Source organism: Peromyscus maniculatus, chromosome 1 (assembly GCF_049852395.1).
Source record: "Peromyscus maniculatus bairdii isolate BWxNUB_F1_BW_parent chromosome 1, HU_Pman_BW_mat_3.1, whole genome shotgun sequence".
Taxonomy (NCBI): domain Eukaryota; kingdom Metazoa; phylum Chordata; class Mammalia; order Rodentia; family Cricetidae; genus Peromyscus; species Peromyscus maniculatus.
In genome coordinates, this window is record NC_134852.1 from 95,908,933 (window position 1) to 95,927,635 (window position 18,703).

The 18,703-nt window shown below is 39.2% G+C and overlaps 1 protein-coding gene across 8 annotated transcripts in view; it reads right to left on the minus strand.

Moving 5' to 3' along the window:
- Zfand6 (zinc finger AN1-type containing 6) overlaps positions 1 to 18,703 on the minus strand; it is a 70,052-nt gene that overhangs the window by 5,289 nt on the left and 46,060 nt on the right. For 4 of the 8 annotated variants that reach the window (XM_076546589.1, XM_076546592.1, XM_006990236.4 and 1 more), the window contains 4 exons: positions 8,467 to 8,637; positions 8,008 to 8,116; positions 6,766 to 6,866; positions 807 to 851 (listed from right to left, as the gene is read on the minus strand). In XM_076546589.1, coding sequence (XP_076402704.1) covers positions 807 to 851; positions 6,766 to 6,866; positions 8,008 to 8,116; positions 8,467 to 8,620 — 409 coding nt within the window. In that variant the 5' untranslated portion in view covers positions 8,621 to 8,637. Of the gene's footprint in view, positions 1 to 806; positions 852 to 6,765; positions 6,867 to 8,007; positions 8,117 to 8,466; positions 8,638 to 15,280; positions 15,433 to 18,703 lie in introns of all 8 variants that reach the window. The other 4 variants (XM_076546611.1, XM_076546609.1, XM_076546599.1 and 1 more) reach the window with 3 other exon arrangements.

The window sequence follows — 18,703 nt, forward strand, 5'->3', positions numbered from 1 at the left end:
GTAGTCAAAAAATTAATGCTTAAATGTCAGTAACACTATCACAGATTTCTTTACTAAACAAGATTAGTTTAACTCTTGAGAAATTTTGGGAAGTAACCGGAAATGGAAAGAGTGAAAATTTACGTCCTTCCTCTGAACACAAGTGATTTCACACAACTCAACAGTGAAACTTGCTGATTAACCCTAAAGAACTAAGACAAATTACTGATGGCAGGTGCAACTTTGAAGTTAAAGACTGCTCAGCTGTCTTAAAAGCCCGTAAGCCAGGGCTTGCATTTGGACTGCTGAGTATCAGATACAGCTGAGAGGTGATGGGGACATCTGCTCACCGCAAACCTTAATTCACAAGCAATACGTTGAGTACTCTGTGAAAGACTGACTCCAAGAAATTACTGTCTCCTTGGGTTATATGTGAGATTTAAGAAAACAGAATGCCTTATCCAATTCTGTTTATAGAAAAAGAACTATTCAATCAGTAGCAAAGAAGCCAAAGAACCATAGTCTTACTGAGTTTAAAGTTAAGGACAGTTTCTTTAGAACAGGATAGGTTTCATACAGGGAAATGAAAATTAGAAATATACTGCATATTGTTAGTAACTAAGAACTGCTGACTGTCTATATCATACCCACTGGTCATACATGTCTGTGGTGAGGCCAATGTAACAACATAAAGGCAGCAAAATCAACAGTACTGTGCTTGCCAGCTGAATTGCTAACTGGAACCCTAACTAGACATGGTCTACTGGCTATTGCTGTTAAGAGACTTCAAAAAGCACTGGACAGGTAAGAGTGGTTTAACTACCCACATGGAGGATCACATTCAAGAGGAACAAGGCCCTCTGCTCTGGGTCCTGTAAACAGAAAAAGAACACAAATGTAATAGTAAGTACACAACATGATTTAAATACTACTTGTTTGGGGCATATTCATAAACACAGTGGAAAAAACAAACTGAACTTAGCACAAAACACTATCTTAATATGCCCACTTTCTCTTGGTGGTGGATACAGTATCTCTATATAATATGATACATAATTTTTTCCCTCAGACAGTCTTGACAATTCTCAAGAATCAGACGACTTTTTTTGGTGTGCAGCATTTGCAGAGCCCAAGCATGTAAGACAAGCACCCTACTACAGAGTTCCAGTCCAGGGAAGGATCGGAATTGAGGAGCTCAATGGTTCTGCTTACTTCTGCTCTGAACCCAGTGCTGACACAGAACAAATGCTCTCTAGCTATTACTTAGGGACTCAATGCAGACGGTTAAAACCACCAACTGGGATAATTTTAATTTTCCTTTCAAAAAGAACCTCATTTTCTGATGTGTGTGTTTAAACAATATAATTTATGTTCTTCCCAGTTTAAAAATTCTATGTAAAATAAGAAAAAAATTTAACTACCAAGAGAAAATCAGACTAGCTCTGGTACTAGCATCCAAAAGAAACAAGTCCTATTTTTATTATTTTCCAGGAATCATATTAAGTAGAAACAGGCCTGGCAAGATAGCTCAGTAGGTAAGGCTGCTTGCTGCCACCCCGACAGCCTGAGTCCAATCCCCAGAAGCCACACAGTGGAAGGCAAGAACAACTCCAGTGAGCTCTAGTACCAAGCAAGGACATGCTTTTATTCTCTTCAGAATTAAGAGTGAAAATGCTAGTTTACCTGGTAATTAATTACCCTTAACTTTTTGAGAAACTCCACATTGTTTTCCAAAGCATCTACACTATTCTGAATTCCCATAATGTGCAAGTGTTCCAATTTACACACACCAAAACACTTGTTATTGCTACTGCTGGCAGTACTCTGTGGGGGGTCCCGTGTTAATTCATTATGGGTATGCTTTTGCAATTCGCTGGTGACTACAGATGCAGGGCATCCTTTCACTGGCTGATTGTCAGTTTGTACTTCTCTGGAAAAGTATCTACTCAGACCCTTTGCCTCTTTTTATTTCCTTTAAAAACATCTTATTAATCCTCTGAGAACTTCCTACTGTACTTAATTTTTTATTAGATTTTTATATTTTATTTTATGTGAGTGCTTTGCTTGCACGTATGTATGTGGCACCACATGCATGTTTATGCCCTTGGATCTAGAACTGCAGTTATAGATGGTTGCAAAGAACCATGTGGGTCCTAGTCCTCTGCAAGAGCATCAAATGCTCAGCTACTGAGCACCATTCTACCTAGTTTTCATTGGATTTTCATATTCTGCTTTCTTTCACTCTTTTCACTCTTTCTTCTCTTATTTTTACAGCTACCAGAGATTTAAACTAGGATCCCATGCATGTTGCCCAAGTGCTCTACCTCTGAGCTACATCTCCCACAGAAAATTTTACTTCTTCATACACTCTTATTAGACAGATGATGTAAAACATTTCTGTGCTGCTTTTCTACTCTTTTCATGGGAAAAAAAAAAAAAACGAGATGATACTCATCTATCCTCTTTGGCTGCTATTGATTTAGGTGTCTTATTTAAGAAACTTCTAATCCAAAACCACAAAAATTACACTTTAAGAGTTTTTATAGTCTCAGCTCTTATATTTATGTAGGTTTTGGTTATGTTGTGGGTGAATTTTTACATCTTTTATGAAACAGGGATCCAATTCATTATTTTGATCAGACTTTCATTTTCCCACTGGATGACCTCAGACCTTTGTTTAATATCAACTGCCCTTAAGCTTCTGAGTGTATTTCTGGACTATCAATACTATTCCACTGATCTGTGTGAGTAGCTTCATTGACAGGACTTCAGTTTGGATCACTGTATCTTTTAATAAATTTTGAAATTTAGAACTGTTAAGTAGTGCAATTTTTTCAAGACTGTCTTGGCTATTTTCACCCATTCTTCAAAATCTGATGAAATCCCTGATTTATTATGTAAGCTTTTCTAAATAACAGTCCCAAGTTAGCCCAACAGTTCCTGCTGTGAACTACTGATTTAACAACTCTCTCTAAGAATCCTGGTTCCCTTTGCTTTGTCTTTGACAGCTCAGCCTCCAAAAAGCTGATTCATTCTACACCGAAAAGCTTTACAGTCAGTCATCTTTTATTCTAAGTCTCTGATAACTCTTAAATCATTTGGTCAATATACAAAACAAGAATATCCCTCACTGTTTGTACAGCTCATTCTGCATCTGCAGTCTGAATTATTTTAAATTTCCTGTAAGGTGGACATGATTAAAGACAATGAAAATACAGTGCAGAAATGCTGTCAGGGGAAAGACATGAAACCAGAAGCTCTACATCTAAACCCCATCTTCCTTTCAGTCTGCACCACCCAAGACCCGGAGGGCTGCGAGGGTAACCGAAGTTCAGCTTTATCTTCAACAAGGCAGCCAATCTGGTATAGTAGTGAGGAATACACCAAAATGCATACGTATTTTGTCTTTACGCTAGTTTTTATGAACTGTATGACTTAGATTTTTAAGAGCTTGAGATACTATCTTTTTTAATTTAAAAGGGTAATTAAACAACAAACATACAGCAATAGGCTAAATTTTCATTTAAGCATAAGAAAAGTTCTTTAGAGCCATGATGCCAAAATCAAAGCAACACCTACTTGGTGGCATCCTACTCTAATTATAAACAGAATACCTGCAGAGGAAATGCTATTCTGAAAGCCCAGTGATAATGGAATACACAAGAATACCAGGCAGCTTTGCTAACAAGCTAAGCCTACCTGCTTGGGGGACAAAGGGGACTGGACACACCAGCTAGATGTACACAGCGCATCCCAGACCATAAGCACCACACTGTCTAGTGGAGGAAACAGAGCCACAGTGGATGCTGGGGTTTCAGCTCCCCATATCATGTGCCTGTGCTGCAGGGGCCTTTTCTGTCTCTTTTTACTCATTCAGTAGACGAAAACATCATTCTCTGATTTGGTCAGCAAGGAAGCTATGTGTAGAGGAAGTGTGTGTGTGTATATGTAAGTATCTATATACAAAGAAGCATATTTGTGTTGACAAAAAAGGAAAATATTTTAAATTTAAAAATAAGTAAAAAATTTTAAAGGATGCTGTTCCAGATGAGGAGCTAGCTCTGTCTGCAAAGTGCTGGTTCCCCTAGAACCTATGCTTGTAAAACAACAGTTGGGTCAGTGGCATGTGCTCGTATCGCTCCAGTCACGTTACACAACTTGGTCAATTCTGGCCAGTAAGAAACTGTCTGAAAATAAGAAAAGCAGATGGCAATAGAGGAGGGACACCCTATGCACTAGCCTCCACATGCACACAAACTCACACACAACTTTACAAGTTGAAGACTAACCCCTTCCTTAACTTAGATAAAAGTGAAGCTTATATCTGATTTGCCAAAGATTCGGTTATGCTGAAGTTATGAACGCTTAAGTCTTTAAGGAACTGAGAAGTTAGTACTGATCTAAATGTCATTCAAAGCATACTTGTAAAAAAGAAACTCTCACTTTTATAAAAGCATTCCACAGTCTCCTAATATGACGTCACAACTACGTTCTCAATTAATTCATTCAGGGTGGGCTGGAGGAAATTATGATCTTCTCCATATATCAGAATAGTATAAAGTATCTACAACATTACTGTATTATCAATTCACCTACCTATAATCTTTACCATTTGCCAAACTGCTCAACTCTTACTGCACCTTTAATCTGGTTTGTTTTGGTTCTTTTTTTCGAGAGAAGGTCTTTTTTTTTTTTTTTTTTGGTTTTCCGAGACAGGGTTTCTCTGTGTAGCTTTGCGCCTTTCCTGGAGCTCACTTGGTAGCCCAGGCTGGCCTCGAACTCACAGAGATCCGCCTAGCTCTGCCTCCCGAGTGCTGGGATTAAAGGTGTGCGCCACCACCGCCCGGCCCTGAGAGAAGGTCTTACTATGTGGTCCTAGCTGTTGTCCTGGAATTTGCCTCGTAGACCAGGCTGGCCTTGAACTTAGAAATCTGCCTGCCTCTTCTGGGACTAAAGGCATGTGCCATCACACCCAGCTGCATCTTTAATCTTTATGAATTCTTTTCACAGACAACAATCTAAAAGGTGTTGTGTTCTAAGACATACATAACTAACTCTTGTTCTCTTCCATCTGTGCTAGCCTCCTTCTCAAAACCATTTGCTCTTGGGAGCTCCCCTTTAGTTGTGTCTATGGCCTGAAACTAGTCAGGATCCAGACAGATGACCCTGTTTTCTGTTCCACTGCTGGCTCACCTTCCTGCTTTACTTTCAAATTCTTGCTTTAGCAGCTTATACCAGACCCTCCAAATATCAGGCACAATCCTCATCCCTTTTCTTTTACCTACCTACATCTTCCAAATAAGCTCTCTAAAATCTCTTCTTCCTCATTCATTAACATTTTCTCTAACAGGCTGGTGAGATAGCTCAACATTTAAGAGCACATACCGCCATTGCAGAGGACTCAAGTTCAATTCCCAGGACCCACAACGAGCAACTCACCATTACCTGCAACCTCAGCTCCATCAGATGCCTCTGGCACCTGCCCTCACATGCACACAATCATACATATAACTAAAACCCTTTTCTGTAACCAATACCTGTCTTTACATCACTGTCACTATCATAAAGTTAAGCTTTGATATCAACTATTCTAGTTTATATAACTAGTGGATAACTTAATCAACATTTTTCCTTTTATGCACTTAAAATACCCCACACATCCCTACTACTCATTTTAGTTTTCTATTTACTATTACACTTTATGAATTTATAGTGCTATGTGGGGTAGGTTAAAATATTTATATTGGCCACACAGCAAAAGTCACTTCCTGTAGCAATATCTGCACAAATAGGTAAATCTGGTTAAGCACTGACTGGACAAGAAATAAACCAAGGATAATTATATTATTTAATATAAAATTTAACAAAGTTCGCCGGGCGGTGGTGGCGCACGCCTTTAATCCCAGCACTTGGGAGGCAGAGCCAGGCGGATCTCTGTGAGTTCGAGGCCAGCCTGGGCTACCAAGTGAGTTCCAGGAAAAGGCGCAAAGCTACACAGAGAAATCCTGTCTCGAAAAACCAAAAAAAAAAAAAAATAAAAAAAAAAAAAAAATAAAATTTAACAAAGTTCAAATGAACATACCAAATCATCTGTCACTAGCATGCCTACATCATACATGATGCAGAAGTCAGTGTGCTCTCCCCTTAAACCCTGCCATGGTGTCACACATCCCTGAACTTATCTTTGCACAGTACACTCCCTTGGATGACAGGATAAAACAGCCTAGAAGAGATTAAAAACTTCCTAAATGCCTCCTCACTGAGAATGCCTGCAGATAAAATTTTAAGGGTACTTGGGTCACTTGAATCCATTGAACCAGGGTGACAGAGAGCCTGGGGTGCCACACTATGAATGCAAGCAGCTGGATATGACTACTACACTATAGGTCACATGGGGAGAGGAGTGTCTGGCAACTAAGAAAAGCCTCAGATAATGAGTCAAAACTAAAGACAACCAGATTCCAGCAAGTCAGTAGTCCCAGTGCTTGGCCAAAGTAACAGAACATAATAGTTTAGTGCCTCTACTGGCCATTCTAATTATGGTTTTTAAACAGATTTGAATCTTCTCTTTATGCTGATCTCATTATGTAAGTGGGAAATGGATCCCAACATTCTAATCAATTAAATATTTGAGAATATGAAAAATACTATTCACAAAATAAAACTATCAAAGCATGTACTTATAAGCAGGTATTTTTCTAATACCCAAGTCTATGTATGCTAGCATCTAGCCTACAGAATTCAAGTGTTAATAAACAACAAATACATGCTCTATCATATGCAAACCTTGCAGGTCTTCTGTCTCGGATACTGCTTTGTCCACAGATGTACTGTCCACTTGGGAAGGTGCTACAGATTCTGATAAAAGTGACTGATTTGATACAGGGCTAGAAAAGCAAAAAATATTATTTTTTTAACATAACATTTTTAAAATTAACTTTCTTCTTTGGTTTTGAGATAGGGGCGAATTCTGTTTCCCAGGATGGTTTAAAACCCCTGGGCTCAAGAGAACTTCTGCCTCCTTCAGGTGAGTGCCACCACACCCAATAACAGTTCTGTTTGAAAAGGTCATCTTCCAAATATCCATATAAACTGAAGGTTCACAGTAAGTACCACTTACCATAGAACACAGAGACACTGGTAACCTAACATAATCACGGGGGCCTGGAAACCAAGGCTAAGTTGGGCCTGAAGTTTATGCTTTGGAAACCAAAGCAACAGCATCTCATCTATTTTTTTGTACAACCCAAGTACCACATGAATGCACTAAATGAAAACTAGAAAGATGCAGCCTTGCTTCAGAAACTCTCAAACAGAGTTAAACAGAGTTGTTAAGTGAGCATCTACTATGGACTTTTAAAAAGGAACCACAGTGCAAACATTCGATGGCCTGCTTTGTAACAGAATAAGATGGAAACAAGTCTTTCCTTCCCTCCCCTCTCTTTCTTTCTCTTGTCTAGAAGGGCCTCTAATCGGCTGTGCAGTTGAGTCTGGCCTTGAACTCCTGATCCTCTTGCCTCCATTTCTTAAGTCTGAGATTATAGGCATGCACCATGACTTTCAGAGATTAAAATACGTACTTCTGTATGCATTCCTCTATCTCTGACTTCAGAGCTAAAAACAAAAAAATATATATATTCTAAAAAAAAATGAGTATTACCTCATGATAAAAACAAAAAGAATCAGAGACAAGGTTCTTCTGATTCAAGGCACCAATACATGTAGACCAAGGACTGCAATGTGAAGAACTAACCCAACATGGGTTAGTAGTTTAAAAGGACTTCAGCATCAGGTCAAGATGCAGTGTGAAGACTAAAGGAAAAGATGTCTCAACAGGGAACTGAAGACTTGAAAGAGCTCTCCCTCAACATAAAAACAGTGAAAAGCATCTTGTAACTAGTGAGTAGCAAGCAGTCAGATATAGTTTTAGGCCAATAGATCCTGCTATGGCTTTAAAGTGTTCCTCAATGAAGTGATCAAAAGCAAACAAGATCAATCCTCTCTAGTTTTCATTAGTTTTAGAGTTACCCTGGTTGCAGAGATGAAGACGTGGACTCTAGTGCTGACTGAGCGTCTGGGCCACTGCCGTCTGTGCACTGTACTGGTAACGATTCAGACAGACTGCTGACAGAAGCTGCTGTAACACAACGATATCGCATGTTAGTGATTCCAACAGCAATGCAAGGTCAGTTTCCCACAGAACACGGTATATAGGGTTTCCTTCTTTAATTTACAACTTTGTTATCATTTGCTGATGGGAGAAAACCTCGTGGAGGGGGGTGCTAGGAGTTAAACTCAGGGCCTTGTGCATGTGAAGGATGTGTTCTACCAATGAGCAATACTGTATCCTCTACCTCTTATTTTTTTTAAATCTGCTTTAGTGATATGAATGAAGCACCATAAATATGACAGAAAGTGAAAGGAGTTATTACATATACCCCAATGTGCTTGTCATAAACACTGCTGTGCTTTAACTGGATTACTTACCAGGTGGGCTTATTCTACCACTGCTACTGTTCTGTCTCTGAAGATGTTCTTTATAGCATACCGAACACATGCCATTTGTACGAGGGTTTCCATAAAATCCGCAGCCAGTGGAGCAAAGCATAGGTGCTTGGCTGTGGTTAGTTTCTTGAGCCATGTTCTTCTGTTGCACACCTGAAATTTGCAAAGAATTAATAAAGAACTCAACCACAGGACTTCAGCCTTACATTATCCAAATCTGCTTTTTATAATGAGAGGAAAACCACATATGTGCCCTTTCCCTGAACACTCCATGGCTGTCCCTAGAAACAGTGCAAAAGTCAAGAACAAAGGACACTTGGTAACTCCTACTTCAAGCTACCCTATGTAATAAGCAGGTCTGTGCTGGCTCAGAAAGGATAAAACTTCCCCAGAGCAACAGGCTTCTTTCTGAAGAGACTGCACCATTCCAAGATTAACTTCAGTTTGGACTCTTAGAATAATGAGCAATAAATGGGTTTTGATATAAGTTATACTATTTAATTTCTAGCTATTTAAAGTTTTGTCCCAAGTCCACATTAACTTGTGATTCTGTTTAAAAATTACCATTGAATGTAAAATTCATTCTGGTGACAACTTGGAGAACTAGGGAGAATGCTGGTGAACTATGGATTCAATCATTGTGGAAGGCAATTTATTAATTCACCTCAAGAGCCCTGTTGAACTGCTCTCTGAATCAGCCATTATTTTTCCTTAAGGGCCATCTACAGAACAATATCTACAGTATTGTGTTACAATACAGCCAGTGTTACAAAGTGAGACCCTGTCTCAAAATAAACAAACAAATGAAATAAAAAAGACATGTCCTAGCTGTGTGTGGTAATGCATACTTGTAATTATAGCACTTGAAGGTTGAATCAAGAGGTCACCAATCTGAACTACATAGAGTTCCAGGCCAGCCTCGGCTAACCAGAGTAACTCAGCCTAAAAACAAAAACAAAAGGTCTCAGACTGTTAAGGTTAGTATTTAGACCTTTAGTTAGGAATATGATCTGAAGTTCTGACAAGCTTCTTTTTCACTCCATGACAAGTTCTTCTAGAATCTCACCCTTGTCAGCGTGTATGTGTGAAGCATGTGATAGATATATCAGTCATCTCTCTCCTGCAGCCCTGTAGATTCATATGTCAAATTAAAATACAATTATAATATAGAGAAGCTAACATAAATGAAAGTTTGATGGCAATATGTTCCTGAGGGGCACCAGTCTATCGCATTCTCTTTTTGTGTTTCTGTTGATGTATGTGTGCAGGTGCACATTCATTTTGTGTGTACATCTGTGCTGAGGCCAAAGGTTAAAACTAAAACTGTGTGTCTTCCTCGGTCACTTTCTACCTTGCACTTAGAAACAGTTGTCTCACTAAACCTGGAGTTCACTAATACAGCTAGACTGTCTGTCTGTCTGCCCAGTGGCAAGGACCCTTCTGTCTCCACCTTCTCAGCGCTGGAACTACAGAAGTATGTTGCAGTGCTCGGCTTTTTATGTGACTGTGGGGGATCTGAACTCTGATCCTTATGCTTATGCATCAAACACTTTATCTGCTGAACCATCTCCCTAGCCCTGTGCTCTTTTTCCATGTCTGCCTAGATCTGTTACCAGGATGACTACTCATCATTAGAAAGCTAATTAAGTAATGGAGCTGGGATTCATCCCAGTAACCTAGCTATACCAAAGTCCAGGTTTGAAGCTAGTAGTTTTAAAAGCATGGTCCATGAGCCCTATGGAGATCAACACTATCCTCAGAACAACGTTAACAAGTTATCTGTCTTTAAAAAACAAAACAAAAGAAACAAACAAAACATAGTGTCAATGATCCTTAGTGGTGCAAAAGCAGTGGTGTGTAAACATCCAAAGCCTTTCAATGAGTCAAACAGGAAGTGGAACAAACTGCACTAGCAGACATAATCATGCTACACCCACGCAAAAAGCAATTTATTCATTAAATTTTGTCCAAGCACACACATCTTATTTTGAGACTGGGTTTTCTGAAGTCATAGGCATGTGTCACCACATCTTTTTAATATTTTGTGTGACCAACTGGGAGGGTGGTCACCTATGAAGCATTTCTACATTCTGAAGAAATATAAATGTCTGAAAAAAAATGGTTGTGCAACTATTTGAACTGTAAGGTGACTGAATTATCCTTTTAATGAAGAATTTTATTTGACAGAATGACTGATAAACTGGATATTCAGACGACTATATGGTAGACATTTTCTTATTAAAAATGAAGGAAGTGCACCTGTCACTTCAACCAACCAACAGAAAGTTGCCCATACCAAAGATAACATTCAAGCATTCAGACTGAAACGGGCTTAACAAGTCTCCAATATTTTGAGTGTTTTACTAAAATTAGTGATGTTATTAATAAAAATGATATTGAACCAACCTTTAAAGACCTCCTTAAACCAGTGAACTAAGTACCCAATGTATGACAGTACAAGACCATTCGTGAACAAAAGATCCATTCAAACTGAAAGAGAGGCCAGCAGAAGACAAAGAGGTTTCATATGGTGTCAGGGTCTAAGCTGCAACCATCCCTGAAGGAACTTTGATGTAATAGTAAAGAACACCACCTTTTATCATTTAGAAAGCTTATTAAAACATTCTTTTTTCAACTACAAGAGCCCAGATTTTCTTTACAGCAATGTATATGTTAAATCCTAAGCAACCATGAGAATCTTGTTTTATTAAGCTTCTTAACACTAAAAAAATGTGGTGTTGGGGGGGGAGGGCAGGTGCAATTCCATTAAAACATTTTAAATGAGTTAGTATTAAAATTTCCCCTAAGTTTTACTTGTCATATGTTAATAGCACAAAATATAATATTCATGAGAAAAGCTTTTCATGGTACTCATTAATTTTAGAAAGCATAAGATTCTGGAACCAACAATGAGAATTTACTGCTACAAAATGTACATTTCTCAACACAAGCCACCACACTTCAAGAGGGCTAAAATAGATTCTTTTGGGAAAAGAGGTACAAAACTGATTTACCCTTTCTGCACAAAAAACAGATACACAGCATATCTCTGGACTTAAAATTTTATGTAAGTGGAGGCTACATGGGGTATCGGGGACACATAACAAGCCTCTTTGGGATAGGTAATAGGGAAAAGACAACGTAGAAGCACAGGTTCAAATGTTACTATACCATGATACTAAACAATAGATTAAAGTAAGATAAAATAAAAGAAGCTTTTTTCCCCTCAACACAGATAAGCATTTCAGTATAACTGAAAATCACAAAGATCCCAGAGAGGGATGTATTTCTATGAACACTCAGGTAAACAAACATAAATAAAAGGAAATATGACCATCAAGCTTTTCTACCACATTCAACTTCAAAACTAACATTAAAATTCAATATCATCTAACTCTAGGTATTTCCTAAGCCAAACTGTCCTGCACAGGAGGAAACTGACAGTAACTTTTCAGAATTCAAGAGACACAAAATATTCGATCTTATTTATTCATTTTCAAAACACTGAACAAGTACCTTTTGAAAAGATTCAAAATGACCACACACACACACACACACAAAATCACAAAAGGTGACAATTTATTTAAAGGCAGTGGCACAGCAAGCATGCCATGGGAAATCCCAGTTCTGCACCTCCCGCCGGCCCACCCACACCACCGCGTTTTTTTTTTTTTTTTTTTTGGTAGGTGAACAACTTTCAGGGCATCAATCTGGCACTGAAATGATCAGGGAGCAGAACAGGTAAGGGAAAAGAAGAAGGCAGATCAATTCTTCATGCTGCACTGTGGGACTCCACAGCTACAAATCCAAGGAGATGAAAATGCCAGGCATAAGCTCCAGCACTGACTAGGAGAGTATAGTAATAAAACAACTCATGAACTGAATACAAAGTGTTGAACTCACTCTTCACAGTCAAACACAACCTATCACTCCCACATAATTTACTGTGGGACTCTTGTTTTATCCCTATGCCATTTATTTCTAAACAACTCTCCAAGATGGTGCTATGAGATCCCCCAGTTTAACAATGAGGAAAATAATACTCAAAAAACTTAATAACTGGCCCCAAATCACACATCTGGTAAACACAAATCAGCCTTTTTATATTTAAAAAAAAAAAATGAGAAGAATGGCAGTCTGTTTTCAAACATTCGTGAATAATTCAAGCAAATAATTTTTATTATTTGCACTTACACACTAGCTTAAACTTTATGCAATTGTTCAGGCTTAAGATAATATGCAACTTTAACTAGCTGTAACTAGCTATACTCAAAAAAATCAATTGTTTCCTTTATGTCTTTTTCCCTAACAAAGTCTGTATAAAAGTTCAAGATTATATAATCTGAGAATGCAAGAAAATTCATTACCATTAAAATGCCTACAAACATCAGCAATGAATGAAGGCAAGAGAAGCAATGATAAGGACACCGTTGTTTCATTTTCTATAGCCAAGTCACCAGTTCTAGTGATTTTATCTGGGAATATATCTCATGCTATTTTACTTTCCATCCCAATGGCGATTCTCTTCCCTTCACATTGGGGAGCAGGGGTGGGGAGTGTTTTTAGGAGCCTTGAGACTGAGTTCCATGTGCACAATAGCCGCACTACTTTTAATTTTTCTGTTTTACTACCCTGCCTCCAGTTCCACTGACTTCAGTGCTCCTTGAACACATAGGTAGTCTGAGTTACTGTATAGTAACTGCCCTTGAAAAACACTCAACCAAGCATTCATGTTCTACATAATGTACCTAGTTTAGCCTACTTTCCACACAAAGTATACTGTGTGAAACAAGAACAGCCTTGGAGACAGCCAGCAACAGGGCAGTTCCCAACTTTGCCAGTTTCTTGTTTGGAAGAACTTGGACAAGTCACTAACATAGCCTAGGGGTGATACTCTAAGAATACGTACATTACCTATCCAACAGATTAAATCCTGCATATAGTGCCCACCATACAACTAAAGCTCAACCACTGCTCCGCCTCTGCTCGGCCTGAAAGCAGAAGGCCCAGTCCCGTGCTCCACGCAGACTGCTCATTGCTGGCTCTTGCTGCTCCTTCCCTGTGGATGCTGTCTGCTGTGGCACTCTGCCCAAACAGTCCTATCTATTTCAGGAAGTCAGTCTCTCTCGAATTCCTCAGAAAGCTGCTTGTGGCACTCTTTAGGATGCTTAAGTCTTAACCATACATAGGGCAACCCAGTAACTCACTTTCCATCTATATGAAATCTTCAAATCCCTTTTATGCCCACATGAATCTTACAAAATATTTGTGGACTAACCACATCTCATAGTTGTTGAAATGTTATTCAGAACAGATGACTAGCAGCTTAAATAAGTTGTAAGATGCAGGCACCCCCCAACATTGTCTTTCTGCCTTGATCTAAAAGAAACTAGATAGAAATAGTTTATAGAGTCATTCAGAGAAGCTGTAATATGCCAACTTAATCTTACTCAGCCATGTTTGGTTGGCTAGCATGTTAGTCTTCAAAAACTGGGGAATGTCACTTAAAAGTCTCAGATTTTCAAGAAAAATAGGAAGAACTCACAAAGTGAGCTCATTTTCTCAAAACTAAAGCTCAGCTAGGCAGGCCTCTAGGATGGCCTGTGTCTGCCCACTTGGTACATCAGTCTTGTTTTTCAGATTAAAATATATTTTTTATTAGTTCTTTGAGAATTTTGTACAGTGTTTTGATCATATCTACCCTCCTTCCCCATCTTCTGACGTTCACCCCACTCACCTTTGTGTCAGTCCCTCAACCCCATCAAGGCCAAATATTCTGGGATGTGTGGCCTTCCACTGAGCAGGTCAACTTATCAGAGGCTATACTCTTTGGGCCCTTCATCTAGTAGTTAAAACACACACACACACACACACACACACACACACACACACACACACACACACACATTTTGTGTGTCTGTGTGCATGTACGTGTTTGCCTGAATATATGTATAAGTACTACATGTGTGCCTGGGGCTTGCAAAGGCCAAAAGAAGGCACTGGATCCCCTGGAACTAGGATTACAGAAGGCTGTGAGCTGCCACATGGGTGCTAGGAACCAAATCTGAGGCTTTTGAACCACTGAATCATCTTGCCAGCCCCTGACCAGAATTTGGGACCTTTCAAAAAAATTGGGTGTGTATGTGTGTGCACACATAATGTAGCAAGTTAAATAAAGTCACCAATTAAACTATGAATTACTGTTATAGTATAAACTCCTAAAGTCCTTCAAGTCTGTCTTTCTGATTTTTTGTCACAGAGTCTCACTTTGCAGCTTTGGCTGGCATGAAACTGACTATGTAGATCAGGCTGGCCTCAAACTCAGATCATTTCCTTCTGCATCCTGAGTGCTGGGATTAAAGGTGTGCACCACCATACCTAGCTGTCTTTCTTTAGTCACTAGAAAGCTTACCACCCAGAGATGGCTAGTTATCATATATTATTGTATAAAAAGGGAATCTCAGAAGACAGCAAAGTAGAATCTAAGGTATTCCCTACTATAATTTTTAATAAGTGATCTAAAGATCAATTATTGCCCAGTGTGACATGCAGTAAATTCTGAGTTCTGAGCATCAAGATCTTTAATTCCATGTGATTGAAGTGTGTGTGTGTGTGTGTGTGTGTGTGTGTGTGTGTGTGTGTGTGTGAGAGAGAGAGAGAGAGAGAGAGAGAGAGAGAGAGAGAGAGAGAGAGAGAGAGAGAGAGAGAAAGGGAGAGAGAGAAAGGGAGAGAGAGAAAGGGAGAGGGAGAATTTGTCTGCAGAGATAACCAGCAAGGTCACAAACAGAGACCACACCTTGACAGAAAACTCTTGGGAAGAAAGCTGCTCACTCTGATGAAAGAACAGGGACTTAAGTTAAATTTCCTACTGTACTGTAGGCTTGATAACTCTCTGCATAGCAGTCCCCAGATCCCTATGTCGAGTTTTCTTTCCTGCTGTTGCTTGCACTGAAAGACAAAAAGGCCGTTGAGTCTTCCTAACATATGGGTAAAATCTCTGAGGATTTTTTCCTAGAAAACATACAGCACATCATTCCTACATGCTAACTACATCAACATAAGAAGTGTTCTAGTGTAAACCCCAAGGGCCTGGAGGATAAATCTCGTCAAAAGGGGCCACTGAGATAGACAAGGTAACACATGCCTCTGAAAGTTCAAGGCCAACCATGGGGTAAGGTGGGACGTGGCCAGTGTATATGTGTGTGCATGCCTGAGTACATGCTATACTTAGTATCTTTTCTGGCTCTTAAACTTTTGTAAAGGAATTATATAGCACCTAATCCTGTGTGACTTAGCTATGCTCTTTATGTAACTGTTTGTTTGTTCTCATCCCTACAAAGTATGTTCCATGGTGTAAATGATTATCTCACGCTGATGGGGATTTTGGAACTTTCTCATCTAGGACTTCTACAAATACAGTTGTTGGGGATTTTTTTTTTTTTATGTAGCTTTTGGTTAACGTGTATCCAAACTTTGGCTGAGTACACAACGATGAGTGGAAAAGTTGGATCATAGGGTATGTGGATATTCAACTTCAAGCAGAAACCACCAGTTTCTCAAAGCAGTCACAAATGTTTACATTTTCCTAAGAGTATAAACCACAGGCTCTTCCTTGGCTCTCCCACCCTCAGTACTGTCTTCTAAACTGGGCTGGATGATGGGCTCCAACGATGTCCATACCCTAATCCCAAAGCCCTAGGTATTTTCTCAAATAGAGTAAGACTCTGAGGAGATCTCATCCTGGATTAATCAAGTAAGCCTTAAAAGAGAGAAGCACAGCAAGCTTTGAGATGTTCAGCAACACCTTCATTTCTGATTTCTTGACTCTAAAATCAAGAGAATGATTTTTCTTTGCTTGTTACTACCTCCTTTCTATTTAAACACTCTTGTGCCTCCATGTCTTATTGCTTCACCATCAATGGCACTAGCACAGCAGAGGTCATCTGCTTGCTCTGATTGGCTACTGGCATCCTCTTCTGTCTTCACTGCCTATTTTCTGTCGTATGGTTTGGGGTTTTTGTTTGTTTGTTTGCTTTTTTTTTTTTTTTTTGGCTTATTTTGCCTACTATGTGCCCTCTCTTTTCCATTTTTAATGGGACTTGATTCTATAAGCTGATGCTTTGAATGTGTATTCCCTGGCTGGTGGCACTGCTTTGGGATGCTGTGGAACCTTTAGAAGTGGGACTTAGCGGAAGAAATGGATCCCTGGGGACAGGCCTTTGAAAGTGATATAAAGGCCCTGGTTCTGAGCTTGCACTGTTTGCTTCCTGGTCTATCGTGAAATATGGGGCCTCTAACATCCTCCTCTAATACCACGGACTTCTTTACCACAATGGACTGAGTTATCTGAAACTATGAGCCAAAATAAATTTTTCTTCCTGAAAGGTTTTCCTATCAGATATCTCATCATAGGGATGTAAGCTATGTTAACAATGCCCTTGTATAGTTAGGTGCTATTTAATAAGTCACTGCCTATTCCAAAATCATGAAGATATTCCATACTTTTTTTCTAAATTTTGTTATCTTTCATCAGTGACTTATATGGACTTAACTTTTTTAAAACACAGAATGAGGCAGGATTAAGATTCATGTTTCAGTCATACATAAATAGCTCAAAGTCACTACTAAAACGATCCTTCTTTCCTTACTGCAAGGCACTATCAGTTTGTCCCTATGCTTGTTACTTTGGGGAAGCTGGTTGCCGCATCATAAAGAAAGACCTGTGTGATAAGCAGCTGAGACCTCCAGCTAACATGCTCTCAAAACTGATCTTGATTTTGTACTACTTTTCTTCAAAAATAAGTCAGTACTTAAAGTCACTCAATATCCCCACTTATCCAAAAGGCAGGGAAATCCATTCAGAGCTCCCCAGTGGCTGCTTCATTTATGGACTTTCATCTGGTCTCAAAACAAAACACACACACACACACACACACACACCCCTAACCCCAAATATAAAATATGATCTGTAATACACAAGATCCATACCTATAAGTACTCTCATTTCCTCCTGTTTGACCTTCAAGTTTCTAAGCCATCCAGCTATCACTTCCAAGCAGCCAGATAGCAAGGAGTGGCTTCATCTTCCACATCCCTTTAAGGAAATATCTTCACCTCCTTCATCTCCCACACCCTTTTAAGCAAATCTCCAACTTAGTTTATAGCCTTTGTAAATGACTGTCTTGCTTAAGTTCTTCAGTTCAGTAACACCTTTCTCTAAACCTCTCAGAATCTTGTACAATGCTTTTTATGCAACTGACTTTTATCATAGACATAGATACTTTAGGATTTGTCCTTATCAGTCTGGCTATTGGCTACAGTCTACCTTCTAAACCAAGTATGCAAAGCCTACCTGGAATCCCTGAGACCTTTTCTGAGTTTAAGGAGGTCGAAATGATAACATCTATAACAATTTATATCCCTATGTGGTATCATGTACCTGTACTTCTAGGTACTGGAAAACTGAAGCAATTAGATCACTTTTACTCAAATTCAAAGGCAGCCTACACAATATAGAGAAAACCCCATTTTTAAAAAACACCAAGTATGGTAGCACACAGACAAAATAACAGTACCGGGAAGACCAAGACAAGAAGATCAGACAGCAAATTCCAGGACAGCCAGGCTACACAGTGAGACCTTGTCTCAAAAAATAAAACAACAAAGAGCTTGTCTTTTTCAATTCGTTGGCATCTACATCGGCAGTGTAAAAGAGAGGATAAAACAGCTGACACCTTAGTGGTGACACTGACCTGTGTCAGAAGTTATAAAACACCTTATCCCTATACTCTTAACATGAAAAAAACAGCAGTTCTTTTAAAAAATATTCATTTTATGTTTTTAAGGCTCTCATATAGCCCAGGTAGGCCCATGTAGCTATTTAGCTAAATTTTAATCTTGCTACCCTCCACCTCCCAAGTGCTAGGATTTCAGGCATGTGCTACTACTCCAAAACTGTTGCTGGAGATGGAACCCTGGACTTCATACATACTGGGCAATCACTACCAACTTCGATATACCCCAAACCCCTGGGAAGGTCTTTATCTCTTCTTAAAAGTTGATCTTGTAGTGGCTAGAGAGATGGCTAGCTGTTTGGCACATTGCTCAGATGGAAACCATTACAGAAAACCATAATCAATCAACATGCAGAGTCATGGAGTCCCAGTGGGTACATCTACAATACATTCCTACACCCAAAGCTCAAGGAACATTGCAGAAG